This window comes from Lutra lutra, chromosome 16, assembly GCF_902655055.1.
Source record: "Lutra lutra chromosome 16, mLutLut1.2, whole genome shotgun sequence".
NCBI classification, from domain to species: Eukaryota; Metazoa; Chordata; class Mammalia; order Carnivora; family Mustelidae; genus Lutra; species Lutra lutra.
Window position 1 is genome coordinate 37978835 of NC_062293.1, and position 18999 is coordinate 37997833.

General features: G+C 42.6%; 1 protein-coding gene across 1 annotated transcript; it reads left to right on the top strand.

Annotated features, from left to right (window-relative positions):
• The first annotated feature begins 2798 nt into the window (after positions 1-2798).
• Positions 2799-14072, top strand: LOC125088177 (protein SLFN14-like). The gene is made up of 7 exons (XM_047709287.1): positions 2799-2844; positions 3785-4010; positions 4862-5977; positions 7482-7610; positions 9539-10253; positions 12707-12857; positions 12969-14072. The coding sequence occupies exons 3-7, from the start codon at positions 4918-4920 to the stop codon at positions 13539-13541; spliced, it is 2628 nt and encodes an 875-aa protein (XP_047565243.1). The 5' UTR covers positions 2799-2844; positions 3785-4010; positions 4862-4917; the 3' UTR covers positions 13542-14072.
• The last annotated feature ends 4927 nt before the right edge of the window (positions 14073-18999 follow it).

The window sequence follows — 18999 nt, forward strand, 5'->3', positions numbered from 1 at the left end:
GTATTGGTGAGGGAGAGCCAGCACTGTTCCTCTTGCTCACTGGGCTGTCCATAGTCTTGGAACCATCTCTGTGAATGAACTGAGAATAGATGGAGGCCGGTATTTGGCAGTTTGTGTCTAGTATGTGCAAGGGCTGTAGCCTAACTACTCCTGTTGATAAACTGAAGTGCTTAGTGAATAAACACATCTTAAACTGGAGGCTCTAGTGTTTAGCCGATTGGCAACAGCATGGCCAGATCACTTTCCCAAGAGCTAAGAAAAAGCATTGTCCAAGCTACTGATTTCAAACCGTTTTGTATCATGGACCTTTGCGTTGAGCTTATCAGAGTCAGGATATGAGATCCTCTCTGACCTGATAACCTAACCATTCATATCCAGGGGGGTTAACTAGGGAAATTCAAAGAAGGAAGAGAAATTTCCTCTGCTCATCATTCACATTATCCCTCTTTCTCCCAATTTGCACTGAAAAAGGAGGAGGAGGAAGTGAAGGAGGTGAAGGAAGAAAAAGGGAGGAAGAGGAGGAAACAATCCAGTTCCTAGTTTCCTGCCCAAATAATGTTCTTTTTCTTTACTGGTTAAAAAAAAGGGAGAAGTTTAGGTAGATTTCTGATTTTTGAAGACTCCTAAGCAATCCCAAATCCCAAACTTGAAAGACATCGGAAGGAGTAGGAGCATTTGTAGTGGCAGACCTGGCTTTGAGCCCCCGCTCTTCCCCTTATGGCCATGTAATCTCTGTTTCCATGTGGTATGTCACATTCCCAGCTTGATCCCTGGCACCCCAAAGCATATATCCAGTAAGTGACGGTCATTTTTCTCTTTCTAAACAAAAGTAATATCAGAAGGATTTCAGTGTGATAGTGAGGCTGAGAGTTAAGGCAGGTAACAGAACTAAAAGTGAGACCAAATTTGGAAGTGAAGTCAAAAAGCTGGAAGCAGGCCTTTGGAGTTCATTCTGTTGCTGTGCTGATGGTACATCATAGCATCTGGAAACTCATCATATCACCCTGGAAACTCTGTTCAGCCAAACAGGTACAAAGGGTAATGCCAGTGAAGCAGAACTTGGTAGGAACAGTAACCTCAGTTAATTTAAAAAACTAGAGACATCCAGAGGCCTACTTGAGAATGTCATGTCATGATAAACAAACTGAAACAAACACACAGAGCTGTTTGATGGTATGATTTAGAGGGAGGCAAGTATATTCGTTTCCCTTGGCTGCCAAAACAAATTACCACAAACTTGGTCGTGTAAAACAAGAGAATTCTCTTGCAGCCAGAAGTTCAACATCAGTTTCACTGGGCAGAAATCAAGGTGCTGGCAGGGCTCCCTCCAGATGTTATAGGGAGAATCCACTTTGTACCTCTTCCAGCTTCCAGGGGCTGCTGGCATTCCTTCTCTTGTAGCCACATTGCTCGCTGGACTCTCTGTCTCTTTGGTCCCACTGCCGCCATCTCCTTTGTGTATACCACATCCCCTCTGCTTCTGTCTTAGGAGAACACTGGGTTTAGGGTTCATCCAAATTATTGAGGATAATCCCCTCATTCAAGATACTTTCTTAATCACATCTACAAAGACCTCTTTTCCTTATAAGTTAAGACTTACAAGTTCATAATCATAATCATGGTGGCTGTTATTCAGCCAACTGCAAGAAGCTTGCTCCAATTTTTAAATTTTTTTTTTATTTTTAAAGATTTTATTTATTTATTTGAGAGAGAGAGAAACAGAGATAGCGAGAGAGAGCACAACCTGGGAGGGGAAAGGAGAAGCAGACACCCGCCGAGCAGGGAGCCTGACTAGGGGCTCAATCCCCAGACCTCAGGATCATGACCTGAGCCAAAGGCAAACACTTAACGGACTGAGTCACCCAGGCACCCCAGAAGCTTGCTCCAATTTAACCAGCATCCCCAAATGAGGTAACTCCCTCATCTGTTTATTTTTTTTCATTTAATCGGGTTGTTTTAATTATAAAAACAATTGATATTCAGTGTAGACATTTGGGAAAGACAAAAAGTTAAAGAAAAACAAAAAGGAAAGGAAAAGAAATTAGATTAAAAAATCACGCGTAGGGGCGCCTGGGTGGCTCAGTGGGTTAAAGCCTCTGCCTTCGGCTCGGGTCATGATCCCAGGGTTCTGGGATCGAGCCCCGCATCGGGCTCTCTGCTCAGCGGGGAGCCTGCTTCCCTTCCTCTCTCTGCCTGCCTCTCTGCCTACCTGTGATCTCTGTCTGTCAAATAAATAAATAAAATCTTAAAAAAAAAAAATCACACGTAATCCTCTCACCCAGGAATAGTCAGCCCCTCACCAAGGAGCATTTTTTCTAGGCTGGGTCTTGTGCCCAACAAAAAGGAAGAGCAGGAAAAGGAAGATAACGGTAGATAGGAGAGAACAAGTGATTTGGAGGGCAATGGAATATGCTGGCAATTCTCATAACGGATATGTACAGGACAGCCTAATTTAAAATAAATGTAGAACTACGAAATGAAGAAATGATGTCAGCTGGGGCAGGAGATGCCTGTATGCGGATTGGCAGACACGACACTGTTCTTCAGAGGGGGGAAGTTTAGCTTTGGCCCCTCACTTGAAAACCCCTAAATGTGTCCATTACCACTTCATTCACTCCCAGAGGTCAGAGCCTGGCTTGCTAATCTGCCCTGTCATAGGCTTTTCTCTAGTCCTTATCAACCTTCCTCAGTGGGTCAATGTTGTGAAGACCAGGGGAGTCTGGCAGAGTTCCTGCTCCTCCCAGGCTGGTATCAAAGAGCAGCAGGAGCTGTGACAGAAGGCAAATATTCAGACCAAAGCCAGATGAAGCACTGAAACAACAAGAGGAAAAGGAAGAGCATCAGGTAAAAAAAATAATAATAATAATTTTTTTTTAATCTCATCCTTCTCATCTTGGGGGTAATTTTTGTCTGAGAACACAAAAGGCTTAGTAAAAGAGTAGCTAACTTGTAAACTGGTAAAGGACAGCGAGTGAGTAATTTGGGAAAGTGTAGAAAGGATGTTCTTATGAAACTAGAATCTGGAAAACTTTGTATCTATCATAGTCGTTATCGGCACCCAAGCAACATCCGTGAGACTTGGCAGTCCAGAGAGTATGGGTCTGCTAGATCAAAAGCAATTAGATTTGTTCTGTGGGACCCAGCCAGTGGAAGTTATAGGAAGACAAATTACAGCTGAAAAATCAGGAAGCCATTTCTTTTCTTTTTTTTTTAAAAGATTTTATTTATTTATTTCACAGACAGAGATCACAAGTAGGCAAAGAGGCAAGCTGAGAGCGAGCGGGAGGCAGGCTCCCTGCTGAGCAGAGAGCCCGATTTGGGGCTCGAACCCAGGACCCTGGGATCATGACCTGAGCTGAAGGCAGAGGCTTTACCCACTGAGCCACCCAGGCGCCCCTTGGGAAGCCATTTCTAACACAACTGTCAGAAAATAGAAGAGTCTAATCTGAGAAGCAGCGAGTTACTGATTGCTGGAGGTGTTCAAGCAGTTGCTGGAAAGCAATTCGTTGGGAGTTGGGAATATCATAGAGAGGACTTAAGAATCAGACAAAAGGGGGTCCCTGGCTGGCTCAGTTGAAGGAGTATGTGACTCTTTATCTCAGGGTCATGAGTTCAAGCCCCATGTTGGGTATAGAAATTACTTTAAATAATTTTTTTTTAAATCAGATAAATTGTTAGGCTGGAAGATCTTTAAAGTTCCTCCAATATTTCTGTGATTCTATTATGTGAACAGAATGTTATCAGAAATTTCTCTAAGAGCCATACTTTTTACATTTACCTCCAGAAGATGCTCCTGGATGAAAAAACAATTCATCAGGTTGATTCTGGTTTGCCTGGAGGAAGTGAGAAGGCAACCAAGAGCAAACTAATGGCAGAGGAGGGTAGCCATCCTGCAGGATGCCCGATTTTTCCCCCTTGGTAGGTATAAACAACACCCACATGGCCTCTGCTTGGTGAAGATCACACAGAAGAAATGGCTTTCTTCTCCTAGAGGAAGAATTTTCATCTGGGTTAGTAAATATTTTGTTTTGCAATTAACAAAAAGCTCAGGGTGTTGTTTCTGAAACATTTGCTGCAGAGCCCTGATTTCAGTTTGGGTGGCTCTTCTCTGGTCTGTGAAGCAAAAAGGAGATTGACTTAATGACTATGTCCCAAAGGCTCAGGTCTCTTCCAAGCCTCAGAGGTTCCCACGGCACAGGGCAGAACTATTGAGGAGGGAAAGAATACTCCTGCTCCTACCTCACACTCTGTATGGAGAGATGTATTGAAGAAATATATTTTTAGAAGAAGCTTTGAGGAGCTACACTGATTTCTGCCTTTGGTATCAATAGACATTCTTTCAGGAGTAGAATTTTTTAAATGTTTAAAATAGCACCTGAGTATAAAGAATATCAAGTTTTATATTTGTTTTTATAGCAAGATCTTCTACATCACATATGCCCCAGGACTATTCTCCTTTAGTTCTCTATTGCCTTCCTTCCTTTCTCCTTTGAATTATAAATAAGAGCATCTTCTAGTTTTAACCTCTGTTTCTGCATATTTTCTAAAAACTTGCTTTGGCTCCTGTGCCAACCCAAGCCCTTTAGGTCTGGGCTCACTGTTGATGCTTTCTGATTCTAAATGAAAAACAACTAATAACTTCAGCGATGTAATTTTTCTTTGATGGCAAAATATTAAGCATTCATCTTCATCTATGCCCGTTCATGCTGGAAAGGCTCAGGGTCTTGGCAAAGTTGTTAGAGACCAGTAATATCAAATATTATTTCTAATATTAAAATGGATCTCCCAAAATTTATGACTTTGAAGAAAATATTGTAATTGCTGGGATTCTTGTTAATGTAGAAACAATGTTTCTGTCCAGATTATTTACTGGAACCTCCTTCTGTTACCTGTTTGGAGCGCTGAGGGGCCGATGGGATGGCCAGCCTCCAGACCGACATGGAAATGCTCTATCCCGAGACAGTTGTACACGTGGGCAGGGTGACTTTTGGAGAAGAGAACAGGAAGAAGATGACCAATGGCTATCTGAAAAGAACTGAGAATAAGAAAATCATCCAGGCCACGTGTGCCCTGTTAAATTCTGGAGGGGGTATGATCAAAGCGGAGATTGATGATAAAACCTACAGTTACCAATGCCACGGGCTGGGACAGGATCTGGAAACTTCTTTCCAAAAGCTCCTTCCTTCCGGTTCACAAAAATACCTTGACTATATGCAACAGGGGCACAATCTCTTGATTTTTGTGAAGTCCTGGAGCCCAGATGTTTTCAGCCTCCCCCTCCGGATTTGCAGCTTACGCTCCAATCTCTACCAGAGAGCTGTGACCTCCACAGTCAACCTGAATGCGGGCAGTTCCCTGGAGCTCCTCAGAGAGAAGCAGTCTAGAGCTCAAAGAGGGAAACCACGGGTGAAGGAGCTCAGTTCTCAGAAAGTTCCCGACAGAGACATTCAGGAAGAGGAAGACATGAGGACATCTGCCTCAGAGTTGTTTCAAAAGGACAAACTCATGTACAAGGAGAAACTCAATTTTACTGAGTCAACCCATGTGGAGTTTAAAAGGTTCACCACCAAAAAGATCATTCCCCGGATTAAAGAAATGCTGCCTCATTATGTTTCTGCATTTGCCAACACCCTCGGGGGATACCTCATTTTTGGGGTAGATGATAAGAGCAAAGAAGTATTTGGATGTAAGAAAGAAAAAGTGAACCCTGACTTACTAAAAAAAGAAATAGAGAACTGTGTAGAAAAGTTGCCAACGTTCCACTTCTGCCGTGAGAAGCCACAGGTGCATTTCACTACCAAAATCTTGAATGTGTACCAGAAAGACGTCCTGTACGGCTACGTCTGTGCGATTCAAATAGAGCCCTTCTGCTGCGTTGTATTCTCAGAGACCCCGGATTGCTGGATCATGAAGGATAATTCTGTCACAAGGCTGACGGTGGAGCACTGGGTGGCCATGATGCTGGCTGTTCAGTCAGGTAAAACAGAAGGGAAGTTGTAATCCCGTCCGCGGGGAGGAGCCCCTTCTGTGTCTTCTGTGGCTGTTCCATCAGGTGTTTTAGTTGAAGCATAGAAAGCTATTTTGCTTGCAAATATTCTCCCATTACAGGGTTTTTAAAAAATATATTTTCAGTTCCAGGGTGCCTGGCTGGCTCAGTCGGTGGAGCATGCAACCCTTGATCTCGGGGGCGTGAGTTTGAGCCCCATGTTGGCTGTAGAGATGACTTTAAAATAAAATCTTAGAGAAATATATTTTTCAAGTTCCAAAGACTCAGAATATGAACCTTTGAGGTCAAGAAATGCTTGGATGTTAGTCCACTTTGGGAAAGTTATCTCATCAGCCATGAATTAGTGAAAGTTCCCTCTTATGCACGGTAACTGCCTATTAAAAGAATTTTGCAGGCTGATATCCCTAGTCAAAACGTGCACTGACAGTGTCACTCTAAAGATGGTATTTGAGAGAAACGCTGTTTAAGGATGACTCTGCTAATTCTTTCAAGGGAAGCTTGTTGACAAACTTGCATGATTCCTGTAACATTAGGAACCTTTAACCAGCAGGCTTGGGACACCAGCAGGTGGCAGGGGGAACCATGCAAAAAGGAGATGCTAGGCAGATCTGGTGGTGGGGGAGGTCGACTTCCAGTGGTTTCACTTCCTTTTCGGTTTGGCTGGGAAACAGCCCTGGTGATTTCTAATCAATCCGTAAAGGACCTACTGACTGAAAAAAGCTTATCAGTTCGCCTTCGTGGTCAATATGTTTCCAATTTGATTAAAGAAGCTGGGATCAAGACTTGAGTGATTTTGCTGGATCATCCTCTCGTCCCAAGTTTGAGTTTACTTTTCTCATATACACACACACCCCAAACTAGAGATCCTGCCACTTTCTGTTCCATCTAAACCTTGAATGGGAGGCTTAAACACATTATAACAACATGAAAAAAAATACTGTGCTTAACTTTTTCTGATCTTTCCCCCCACCCCCGCCTTTCCTCTTAGGGTTGAAGCAGAATCAGAATATCAGAGTTAGAAGAAAATGTAGGGGTCATCAGCTCACTTTGGCACAGGAGAGAGGACAAATGACTTGCTCAAGATGAGTCACACAGTGACTTTGAAGATGGGTGACGCCGCTGGAGTCCCCAGGCTTCTTTTCCTAATATATGTGAACTGTTTGAGGCATAGAAGGTGTGAGAGAGGCTCAGGCACGATGCACAGCAGATGTCAACAGCAGTACGAGAAATAGAAAGCATTTTCTGGGGCACCTAGGTGGAGTCGGTTAAGCATCTGACCTGATTTTGGCTCAGGTCAAGATCTCAGCGTCATGAGACTGAGTGAGCCTCAGTGCTGGGTGTGAAGCCTGCTTAAGATTCTCTCTTTCTTCCCCATTTAACCTCCCTCCCTCTTTCCCCCCTTAAAAAAAAAAAAAAGAAAGAAAATAAAAGCATTTTCTTTTTGATCTGAAACAACTTGCCATTATTTGTTTAGAAACTGCCAGTTTGACCACTGACTCCAGCTTTCCCCTGTGCGCCCCAGTTCCAACAGCACTGGGAAGTCCATCATCTCCCATGAAAGTCCTAGAATTTAAGAGACCTCTACAACAACGTCTGTTTCCAGGTATTCCTTCTTGATTTCCACTGAAAGGACTGTTTTCTAAAATTGAGTTGGGGGGCGCCTGATTGGCTCTGTCAGTCTAGTGTGTGACTGGATCTCCGGGTTGTATTTGAGCCCTACGACAGGCAGAGAGTTTACTAAAGAAAAAAAAAAAGAAAAAGAAAAAGAAAAAATTAAGTTGGGGGGAATTGGTAGTAATTAGTCCAAGGCTTTCTCCTTAGAGGAGGTCAAATGTAGGATTCAGCAGATGTAATGGTCCTGAAACAATAAACATGATGACCCTTGCTTCTTAGTTGTTGTATCCACACTACATTTTTGGGTGCTTTAGGGTTTCCAGTCACATATGGTTTTGTGTTCCAAATTTGAGAGAATTTAGTCTAAATTCCTTAAGTCTATACCACAGGAGAACTGCCCCCTGGCTTTCCAATAAGAAGATGGTGAGCCATGGGGCGCCTGGGTGGCTCAGTGGATTAAGCCGCTGCCTTCGGCTCAGGTCATGATCTCAGGGTCCTGGGATCGAGTCCTGCATCGGGCTCTCTGCTCAGCAGGGTGCCTGCTTCCCTCTCTCTCTCTCTCTCTCTCTCTGCCTGCCTCTCCGTCTACTTGTGATCTCTCTCTGTCAAATAAATAAATAAAATCTTTAAAAAAAAAAAAGAAGAAGATGGTGAGCCATTGGGTCACCTGGCTACATCCTAAAGCAGGGCTTCTCAATCTGGAAACTACTGACATTTGGGCTGGATAATTCCTTGTTGAGAGGGGCTGCCCCATGAACTGCTGGATGTTTAGCAGCATTCCTGCCGTCTACCCACTATAGATGCCTGTACCCCTGCTCTAGCCATGACAAAAAATATTCTAGATGTTGCCAGAGGTCCCCTGGGGGCAAAATTGCCACAGGTTAACAATCAATGTCCTGAAGGCAAGTTCTTACTTCCCTGAAGCATCAGGTACATACACACACACACACACAGAGAAAGAGAGAGAGAGAGAGAGACCTGTAGCAGGAGGGAATACCTTCCTAGCAATAGCAGGCCACTTCTGGTTGAGGAGAGAATGCCAGCAGACTTTTCTGTGAGGACTCCTCCTTGTCGCCTTCCCCTACACAAGCTGCCAGAAATAGGAACTTTAGAGTCCTGGCCTGTGAAGAGAGGGGGGTGCTTTCTTTTAAAAAATATGAATTAATTTTTAATTTTAATTCCAGTATAGTTAACATACAATGTTATATTAGTTTCAGGTGTACAATATAGTGATTCAGCATTTCCATTTACTACCTGGTGCTCATCAAGATAAGTGTCCTCTTAATCCCCTTCACCTAATTTATCCACCCCCACAACCCGCCTCCTCTCTGATAACCATCTGATTGTTCTCTGTAGTTAAGAGTCTGTTTTGGGGGTTGTGTCCTTTTCCCCCTTTGTTCATTTGTTTTGTTTCTTAAATACTGCATATGAGTGAAATCATATGGTATTTGTCTTTCTCAGACTTATCTCACTAGAGATAAGTCTCTAGATCCATCCGTGTCATTGCAAATGGCAAGAATTCATTCTTTTTATGGCTGGATAATGTATTATATACCACATCCTCTTTATCCATTCATCTATTGATGGACACTTGGCTGTTTCCATAATCTGGCTATTGTAAGTAATGCTGCAATAAACATAGGGGTGCCCATATCCCTTCCTATTAGCGTTTTCATATTCTTCAGATAAGTACCCAGTTTTGTGATTACTGGATCTTTCTAGATAGGTCTCCCAAGGCAAGGGAAACAAAAGCAAAACCAAATCATTGGGACTACATCAAAATAAAGAGGGGGTGCTTTCTTTGCACCCAAGGAAACACATAGTTCCATGGCTAGATTCATTTCTTCCTCTGATGTTGCAGGAATGCTTATGTTTTTGTAAATCTTAATTAGTAACTTCTATTTCTTGCATTTTCAGTGACACGGGAAGAGATACAGTTTAAACCAGAATCCCTCTGTAAGAAGCTCTTCTCAGATCATAAAGGACTCAAGGAATTAATGAAGACAGAGATATATCCTTGTTCTCAAGGGATTGTGGTATTTTCTAGAAGCTGGGCTAGTGATGTTGGCCTAAGGAAGGAGCAGGATGTCCTGTGTGATGCTCTCCTAATAGCAGTGAACAGTTCACTGACACTCTATACGATCGTAATAAACCCTGGTTGGAATGGAGGGCTTGAGTATGCTCGAAATACTGCTCATCAGTTAAAGCAGAAACTGGGAACTGTCGGTGGTTACACAGGGAAAGTGTGTGTTATCCCGAGGCTGCTGTACCTGTCCAGCACACAGCATGGCCCTGATGAAATCCCTGTGCACTATCCCACATCCTACAGGCTTGCCACCAAGGATGACATGGAAGACTTGTTGCAGGCCCTTATCGTAGTCTCACTGTGTTCTAGATCCCTTCTGAGTGACCAGCTGGGCTGTGAATTTTTCAGCTTGCTCATAGAAGAGCAGTGTGAGTGGCTTTCAGAAAGCCTTCAGGAGACACGAGAATTGTTCATCCACTGCTTTCCAGGAGCCAGGAAGACAGCCCTGGCCATAAAGATCATGGAGAAAATTAAGGATTTGTTCCAGTGCAAACCTAAAGAGATCCTTTATGTTTGCGAAAGTGACTCCTTAAAGGATTATGTGACGTAAGAGTTCCACTAACTCTTGGTTAAAATAAACACTTTAAGTCAGTCTTTTCCCCAGGATCACCAAAGTTTAATTTGTGTTTTTAGTTTTAAGACTTTGCAGTGCCTTAGCTGCCCAAACTATAGACTCATTTCCAAATGATCAGGTAGTTGAGCTACAGATGGGTACTTTGCAATGCTCGGGCTTAGACATCCCATTACAAATTAGCCAACTATCCATCACTTTACATTTTTCTAGCTAGTAACATCCCTCACCCCTACAATATCTAGCCTTAGCTTTAAGAAAAGAAGAAATAAACTTATCTTGTTTTTTTTTTTTAAAGATTTTTTATTTATTTGTCAGAGAGAGAGGGAGAGAGAGCAAGCACAGGCAGACAGAATGGCAGGCAGAGGCAGAGGGAGAAGCAGGCTCCCTGATGAGCAAGGAGCCCGATGTGGGACTCGATCCCAGGACGCTGGGATCATGACCTGAGCCGAAGGCAGTTGCTTAACCAACTGAGCCACCCAGGTGTCCCAAACTTATCTTGTTTTATATATACTTTTTGCCTGATACTTAATGCTTTAAAATCATAGAATATTTTAATTCATTAGGCATGATACCTAACAGGAACTTAAATTTAAATACCATTTGATTTTGTTTATAAAATATTTTCAATCGTTTGACTTCTTCTGAACCAACAATTTCAGAAAACATGGAAATCTGCCTCTGATTTAAATCTTTACCTTTCAATTTAGTGAAAGAAATCAGTTATTATACAATCCAACAAATGAGGGCAAACTCATTGTAATTTTTGATTTGGTTTACTTATTTATTCAATACATCTTTTTTGGGCACCACCTATATGCTAGGAATGTGTACATTTAGGGTTAGGGGTGAAAGAAATATTGAAGACCAGGCCATAAAGCCTAATAAAGGAGACAAAGGAAAAAAATAAGCAATGTGAGTGTTGTGCAATTAGTATGATAATAAAGATATGCTTATCTTTTTTTAAAGTTTTTATTTATTTATTTGAGAGGGAGAGAGAGGGAAAGTAGGAGTGGGAGAAGCAGGCTCCCTACTAAGCAGGGCGCCTGATGCAGAACTTGATCCCAGGACCCTGGGACTTGATCCCAGGACCCTGGACTATGACCCAAGCTGAAGGCAGACGCTCACCAACGGAGCCACCCAGGTGCCCAAGATATGCTTATCTTAACTTAGGCTGGAGATTAGTCAATAAATAGTCCCCAGGGAAGGAGATCCTTGGGCAAACTCTTAAGAAGTCAGTAGAAGTGGATAGAATGAGGGCTTTTAAAGCAAAGGGCACACAGCAAATGCCGAGGCACATGAGAGAATCAGAATTGTGGGTCTGACTGGGCCATTGAGGGAGGGGGAAGGGGCAGGTGATGAAGTTGGAAAGGAGGTAGATGCCAAATAATGGAGGATCCTCATAAACCGAGCTAAGGGCTATGCAAGAGACAAATCCAGCAAGTATCTATTGAACCCCTAGGATGAGGGGATTAACAACAGTGCTCTTCTTCAAGAAGTCTACACAGTCCAAACTGGTAGAGAACATGAGTAGCTGTGATTCAAGGCATAGGGAGTAAAACCCCAAGGACTGTATATGTAAATCAGGAAATCTGTAGGAATGAGTGATATTCCTTGGATCCAAATTAGAGGAGGCAAGAAATAATTCATGTAGCCAAGTTATATAAATATAGAATTTTTTTAAACAAACTGGGTTATATACATTTATAAATTTATATATATTTATAATACAGTTATATATTAAACTTGGTTGTATCTTGCTTCCTCTAATATACTGAAACATACCATAAAGGAAAATTGAGCTGAGGAAACACAGTAGCAGTTCCAGAGAGACATAGCCCTGCAGATTTGTAACCCTACTTGACATGTCACAGAACTCAAGAACCTCCTGATATTTTCCTTACCAAAATCTAGAGAGGCTTTGGTTTTGAACTATAAGTAAGTGGGGGAAATAGGACTTGCTTTAAAGGAATTTGTACTAGCTCATAACTCTTTTGCACATAAAATTCTGTCTCTAGGGACCTGTTCTCCAGCTCTAAAAAGGACAGAAATTTAAGTAATGGTAGTAACAGGCATAAATTACTTTTGAGATTTCCTCTGCATGTAATAGGCTTGTCTTCAGAGATTGCCAAGCTGCAGAAAGAGACTAGTAATAGAAATAAAATCTCCTACCTGGGTTCATTTAAAAAAGTTTCCCATAAAGATTTACTTAGATAACCTCAAAGAGTAAGGTTTGCAATTATATATTATTCTGTCTGTCAGGTCACTTTTAAGTAGAGAGGGTTTTATTGTGTTCAAGCTACCCCAGAATCAGAGAGTCAGACTCTAGGTGAGAACTAGCCTCTCATTCCAGTCTGCTTAGTAATGAACACAGGGCATTCTCTTGCTTTATATGCCTGAAACCTTATTTTCTATTGCATCCTTACAGCCAACAAACCACCTGCCATGCTGTGACCCGGAAGACCTTCTTACAGGGGGAGTTCCTAAAGATTAAACACATAGTGATGGATGAGACTGAGAATTTCTGCAGCAAATATGGAGACTGGTACCTGAAGGCCAGGAGCATCACCCATCCAAAGGTGAGGGGAGCTGGAAGTGAAAACCTTCATCGTGGAATTCTCTGGATTTTTCTGGACCCTTTCCAAGTCCGTCATGCGGATATTAATGGCCTTCCCCCTCCATCTGCTCAGTTTCCTCGAAAAACAATCACCAACGGAATTCACTGTGCTCTCGAAATAGCAATGGTCATGAAGGAAGAAATGAAGAGAATCAAAGCCAATCCGCCCTCCGGCATGTCCCCAGACACACTGTCATTGTTCAGGGAAGCTGCCTACGAGGAAGCAGCACGTGCCCAGGCTCTGCCTGGGGTGTGTGAGACAGAGGCTAACCTGACTATGGAACAGATTGTGAAGCGGGTGGCAGAAAGGTGTCACGACCTGTTCCAGTGTGGCTATCGGCACAAAGACATTGCGATTCTGTGCAGGAAAGGGGAGGACAGAGGACGCTATGAGCCCGCACTGCTGAAAGCAATGGAATTATTTGAAACCCGTGGAGCAACCAAGGTTGTGTTCAGCCAGGCCTCCGGGGTTTGGGGCAGTCACATCATTTTAGACAGTATTCAGCAGTTTTCAGGCCTGGAGAGGAATATTATATTTGGGCTTAGTCCAGAATGCGCCCTGTCAGAAGAAGCTCATAAGCTCTGCTTTGCCTCACGAGCCATTAAACACCTCTACCTGCTCTATGAAAAGAGGACCGCTTTCTGAAAATTATTTTCACAATACAGGCAGCCAGAAAGAGCAGAGTCCCTTCTCCCAGGCAGGTGGCAGCAAATCCTTCTCACGTATTATCAGTGAGGAAATTGAGGCACAGTAAGTATGGCATGGAGCCACAGAAATGTCTCTAGGGATTGACCCTTCCCCTCTATGTGCTGTCATTGTCCTCTTCCCCGTCCACATCACCTCCTGCCTGTACAGTCATAGCAGACTGTTGATTGGTCCCTTGCCTCTGGTTTTCCTAGTCTGGTCCATCTTTCAGGGACCAGAGGTTGTCCTAAATAGAGAACAGAGTGTGTGACATCCCCTGCCAATGTATCTGCAGTGAGTCCCTGAAGTCTTTAAGCCAAACCAATTTCCAGGTCTTTCCATGCTGTACCCTGACTTACTCTCTTAATGTAGCCTTTGTTCTATGTCCTCTCCCAATATGTCTAAGGCACCCCAGCCTCGCTGGCCTATGTTGGGAGTGGGAGGTAGGATGCCCTCCAGGCTACTAACTTTGACTCTCAAGGGCAACACCTTGGTCAGACCTCCTACTGGCTATGGGTCTCAAGCTTTATGGGCCCAGAACTTGATTTCCTCTTTTCACTAAGTAGGGATTAATCTCTTGGGAGTGGTTTTATGCTAATCAAACTCACAAAAGACCAACGCACTCACTCACTCTGTCAATTCACAATGAGGACTGTAGTAATATATGGGCCAGATACTTTAGCTTATCAGTCTATTCAATAGTAACACAGGAGGCCAAATTATATAAGCATAGCTTTGCAGCAATGGTAATCTCATTCAAATGTATGAAGACTCCAAGCATTGTCAGACTATTGCAATCATCTCTAAAATAGGAATATTTTGGGGGCGCCTGGGTGGCTCAGTGGGTTAAGCCTCTGCCTTCAGCTCAGGTCATGATCCCAGGGTCCTGGGATCGAGTCCTCCATCGGGCTTTCTGCTTGGCAGGGAGCCTGCTTCCTCCTCCTCTCTCTGCCTGCCTCTCTGCCTACTTGTGATCTCTCTGTCAAATAAATAAATAAAATCTTAAAAATAAATAAGTAAATAAATAAATAAAATAGGGATATTTCCACCACAAGGATTAGACAGGTCCAGTTTACAAAATAAAGCAAATTTAGAATGCTGAGGGTGGCGAGGTAGTCCATATCCTCTGCCTCAGATGAAATTTCTCTTCTCTCCTAGTTTCTAAAGTTTCCAGGTTGACCACCAGCCTTCCCCCTCCCTCCTCCCAACACACACACATATTTTGCTCCCATTCATTCTCCACATGTAGATACATTCACCTTGGCTCAACACTGCTTGTACTCTGCTGCTGGCCTGGGAAGTATTCTGCCTCTAAGAGGTCTTTGCACATCCCCAAGCTCTTCTGCTATGACTTGGTGTTAATGTTAATCTAACTCTGAGTTTCCAGGGAGCCTGGAGGGCAACTCTACCACCTCTACCTCCCATACACACTCCTGGCTCCTGGCTGTGCTCTCTTCTCAGCCTTCAAAACCTCATCTGCCCCTCTACCCGCTGAAATCCTTGCTTGTCAGTCAAGTCCTTGTTCAAATGCCCAACTCCTTAAGTAAACTTTCACCATCCTCCTACCTTAAATTTGGTCTCTCCTTTTGCGGCCCTTCTGTGGCTTAAAAGACTTTTGATGATAATGCCAAACTCATTCTAAATGGCCAGAGATGGAGCTGTTGGCATCGTCAGATCACTGAATACCTTTCTGTCATGTCTTCTTTCCAAAGTATGTGAAATAGAAATAAAAATCAAAGTTCCCTTTCTCGGGGCGCCTGGGTGGCTCAGTGGGTTAAGCCTCTGCCTTCAGTTCAGGTCATGATCTCAGGGTCCTGGATCAAGCCCCGCATCGGGCTCTCTGCTCGATGGGGAGCCTGCTTCTCCCTCTCTCTCTGCCTGCCTCTCTGCCTACTTGTGATCTCTCTCTCTCTGTGTCAAATAAATAAAATCTTAAAAAAAAAAAAAAAAAAACAAAGTTCCCTTTCTCTAGTCAGCTCCCCCAAAGAGCGAAGCAATCTCGCTGTTCTGTAAGGATATTTACGTTGCTTTTGGAAATATTCTAATTTCCAGATTGTTTTAATTTCTGGAAAGGTTTAGGACAACCTTATTGATACTGGGGAGTCGTGAATGCAAAAGAGAGTGTGCAAATAGTCCTCTGGCTATAATTTCAAATAAGACCCATCAGCTTTCCAAGAGGTGGGAGAGCAGACAGGGCTGGAAAAGCATTCATAGCAACCTTTCTAAATTGCTCAGGCCACCAGATGGGCCAGTCTGAACCCAATGGGCAGCTGTCTTGACGTATGGATTGAAGAAAACTTCTCCCCTGCTTCTTGCTGCTTCAATTCCTCCTTTTTATGTTTCCTTGGGGCTTGGGGAGTACTTTGGCTGGGAGAGATTGAGTTTAACAATTAATTCGCTTCCAATGAAGCAAAAGATACCAGTGCAGGAACATTTGGATAATGGGAGATGTGTGAATTCTCTAAAAATAATTTAAAGAGCCAAAAGTGGAGAGGGAGTAGGAGAACAGAAAAAACAGGGACCTGCTACATTTAATCACAAGCCTCAGTACCATTCAGCTTTTTAAAACTATATGTATGTATTATATTATTTGATAAAATAATTCATTTTGGAAGGAATTGTTTTATATATCAAATCAGAGAGTCTATTAGTTCTTAGTTTCCTCAAATGGCTTAGTCAGGCTTAAAGTAGAAAGCCTAACTCAGTGGTTCTCAACCCTGGCTACTCATTAAAATCATCTGCCCAGGGTCAGAGGGGCTTTAAAAATACCTGTGATCTGGGGTGTTTGGGTGGTGCAGACGGTGCAGTCGGTTGAGCACCCCACTCTTGATTTCAGCTCAGGTCTTGATCTCAGGTTCGTGAGTTCAAGCCCCATGTTGGGCTTCACACTGGATGTGGTGCCTACTCAAAACAAACGAACAAACAAATAACCTAGTGATCAGACCAAACACTCAACCAATCAAATAAGCGTCTCCAGGCATGGGCTTGAGCATCTGCATTTGTTAAAAGTCACCCAGATGTTTGTAATATGCCACCAGGTTGAGAACTATTGAACCCAAGTCTGTTCACTCTGTCCTCAAACAGATGTCTGCACACATTTCTCTTCCTATCAGACTGTGGGCTTCCTGAGAGTAAGGATGGTCACTTACACATCTTTATTTCCCCAAATGCCACTAGTGCAGTGCCTCAAATGTGGCAGGTGCTCAGTAATTATTTGTTGAATGGACTTGCTGCCTTCAGAAAATCAGAATCTGCTAGAGACAATGCCTCTATTCATTGAAATAGATAACTAATTTTGGAGACTTCAAAGAGGTCAGTGTGCAGAATAATCAGCACTGAAATAATGAAGAATAAGAGAATAAAGGAATTTAAGCTGTTTTTAGAAAGGGGCAAAATTAAAGGTCCAGGTTACTGGAAGTTCATTAGATTTGAGTTTGAGGTTTGGCACTGGCGGGGGCTAAGAGTAATTGACTTAGAAATGTAAACTTTTCTACATACTCTCAATATACTGCATAATACTATTTGTTTGATGAAATAACTTACCTGTGATAAGCATCTAAAATTTACTTTAAAAAAGAAGGGTGATATAATTCTATTATGCAAATTTGAGAAACGGACAAAGACAAAATAAAAAGTTCTTATCATCTCGTTATCCAGGCATAACTTTTTTTTTCATTTTTGCTTATTTATTTGCATTCTTCTTTGATATACAAAAGTAGTATGTTATGATCCAGTTGTACAATCAATTTTCTATCCTGTGTGCATTTTCTCCTTTGAACATTTTTGTGAAGCATTGTCGTAGATTGCATTAGTGTTCCCAATCCTCCATCACTCTCCCCGCTATACTCTTTGTAGTTCCTAACACTAGATCAGGAGGATATTTCCCACCCCCATGGTGTGCGTGTGGCCATGTGACTTTATTTGACCAATGAAATGTCAGTTGTTGTGATGCACACAGAGTCTTTACCATTTCAGCAGTCAGCCTGCTCTCTTGGGCTTCTTCTCTGGCCACACAAAGACTAGGTTTGGGCAACCCACCAGTCACTGATGAGTGACAGATGGGAAGAGGGCTTGGCACTCAGCCAAGTTCAACTGATCCTGACTATGTTAACTGAAACCCAGCAGACCTACAAATGCCTATGTGAGAAATACATGGTTATAATCGTCCGCCTGAGATGTCAAGGTTTTTGCAGCAGGTTATCATAATTTTAAACTATTAAAATTAAGCCAGGCACATAGGCATACAGCCTTTTCTTTCTTTGGTATATTTATAAATCCCCAGAGAGGACATTCCTGGATCAAAAAGGTGGCCTAGATAAAAGACTCACCTCATTTATGTAGGGTTCTGATGGGAAGTGGATAGGAAAAGCCCAAGGACTGTACTTGACCATGCAGATCCATCGCCTCCAATGAGAGAACAAGATGCTGACATTGCTGACATTGATGACAAAAGGGCACTGGTGTCTCAGAAACAGCTGCATGGAGGATAAAAACCAAGGCTCATCACCCTAGCCTAGGACCTAAGAGGAAGATCTTAACTTGGAGAATTAAAGATGGGACCATTGTATAAACTTAACATTATATAGAAAAGATACTCTGGTTACTTGAAACCAATGCATGGTACTATCTCAGAGAAAAAACAAAACAAGAAGTCTTTGACCATCAAGGACTTTTTTTCTGAAGAAGAAACTGTAGCATGGAGAACCCCATTTAGGGAAAGTGGAACAAGTGGAGAGGTAAACTAGATTTCCCAGGAAGCTGAGCTGCCCCAGTTTCCCCAAGGTTTTAGGGAAGCTACAAATTAAATTGTTTTCGAGAAATTTCTATTCGAAATAAGTATAAAATTTAAAGTGACTGTATATGACTATTTATCAAGTGCTTACTACAACTAGTAACTAAGGCTGGTTGCTAACGCTTTGCCTACATTCTCACATCTCTGTGAGGTAGATACACATTATCTCCATTTTAGAGATGGTAAAACTGAGGCACAGAGAATTTCACTTTCTTAAAGGTACCTGTCTGGTAGGTGTCCACGCTGGGTAAATAAGTGGACCCTTCGAAATGGTACTCTTAACCTTGAGAATGTATAAATACTCTGAAAATACTCTCCAGAGGGGGAAAAAAAATTCATGATTTCTCTCAGGATCCTCTGCCAAACTCTCATCTCTAGAAAGCACTGGGTTCCACTGTAAGAGAAATAGCTGACTAGCCTATACTGTTTCCTGTATTTAACATCTGTCACATCTCCCAGAGACTTCGGATCGTTCTGGAAAAATCTCAATTTTGTCTTCTATAAATCTCAGGATTAGATTTGGGCCATATTCCTGACTCGTCCAAGGTCAGGCACTCCTAAAAGGAACTGCTGCTGTATCTTGGCTTCTCCTCCTGTGACATTGAAGGTGATTTAGAATGCAAAGTC

Coding starts and splice junctions, on each gene's coding strand:
- LOC125088177 (XM_047709287.1), top strand. CDS start 4,918: ATGGCCAGCCTCCAGACCGACATGGAAATGCTCTATCCCGAGACAGTT. Junction 10,254..12,706: donor TCCTTAAAGGATTATGTGAC/GTAAGAGTTCCA, acceptor GCATCCTTACAG/CCAACAAACCACCTGCCATG. Junction 12,858..12,968: donor GGAGCATCACCCATCCAAAG/GTGAGGGGAGCT, acceptor CCATCTGCTCAG/TTTCCTCGAAAAACAATCAC.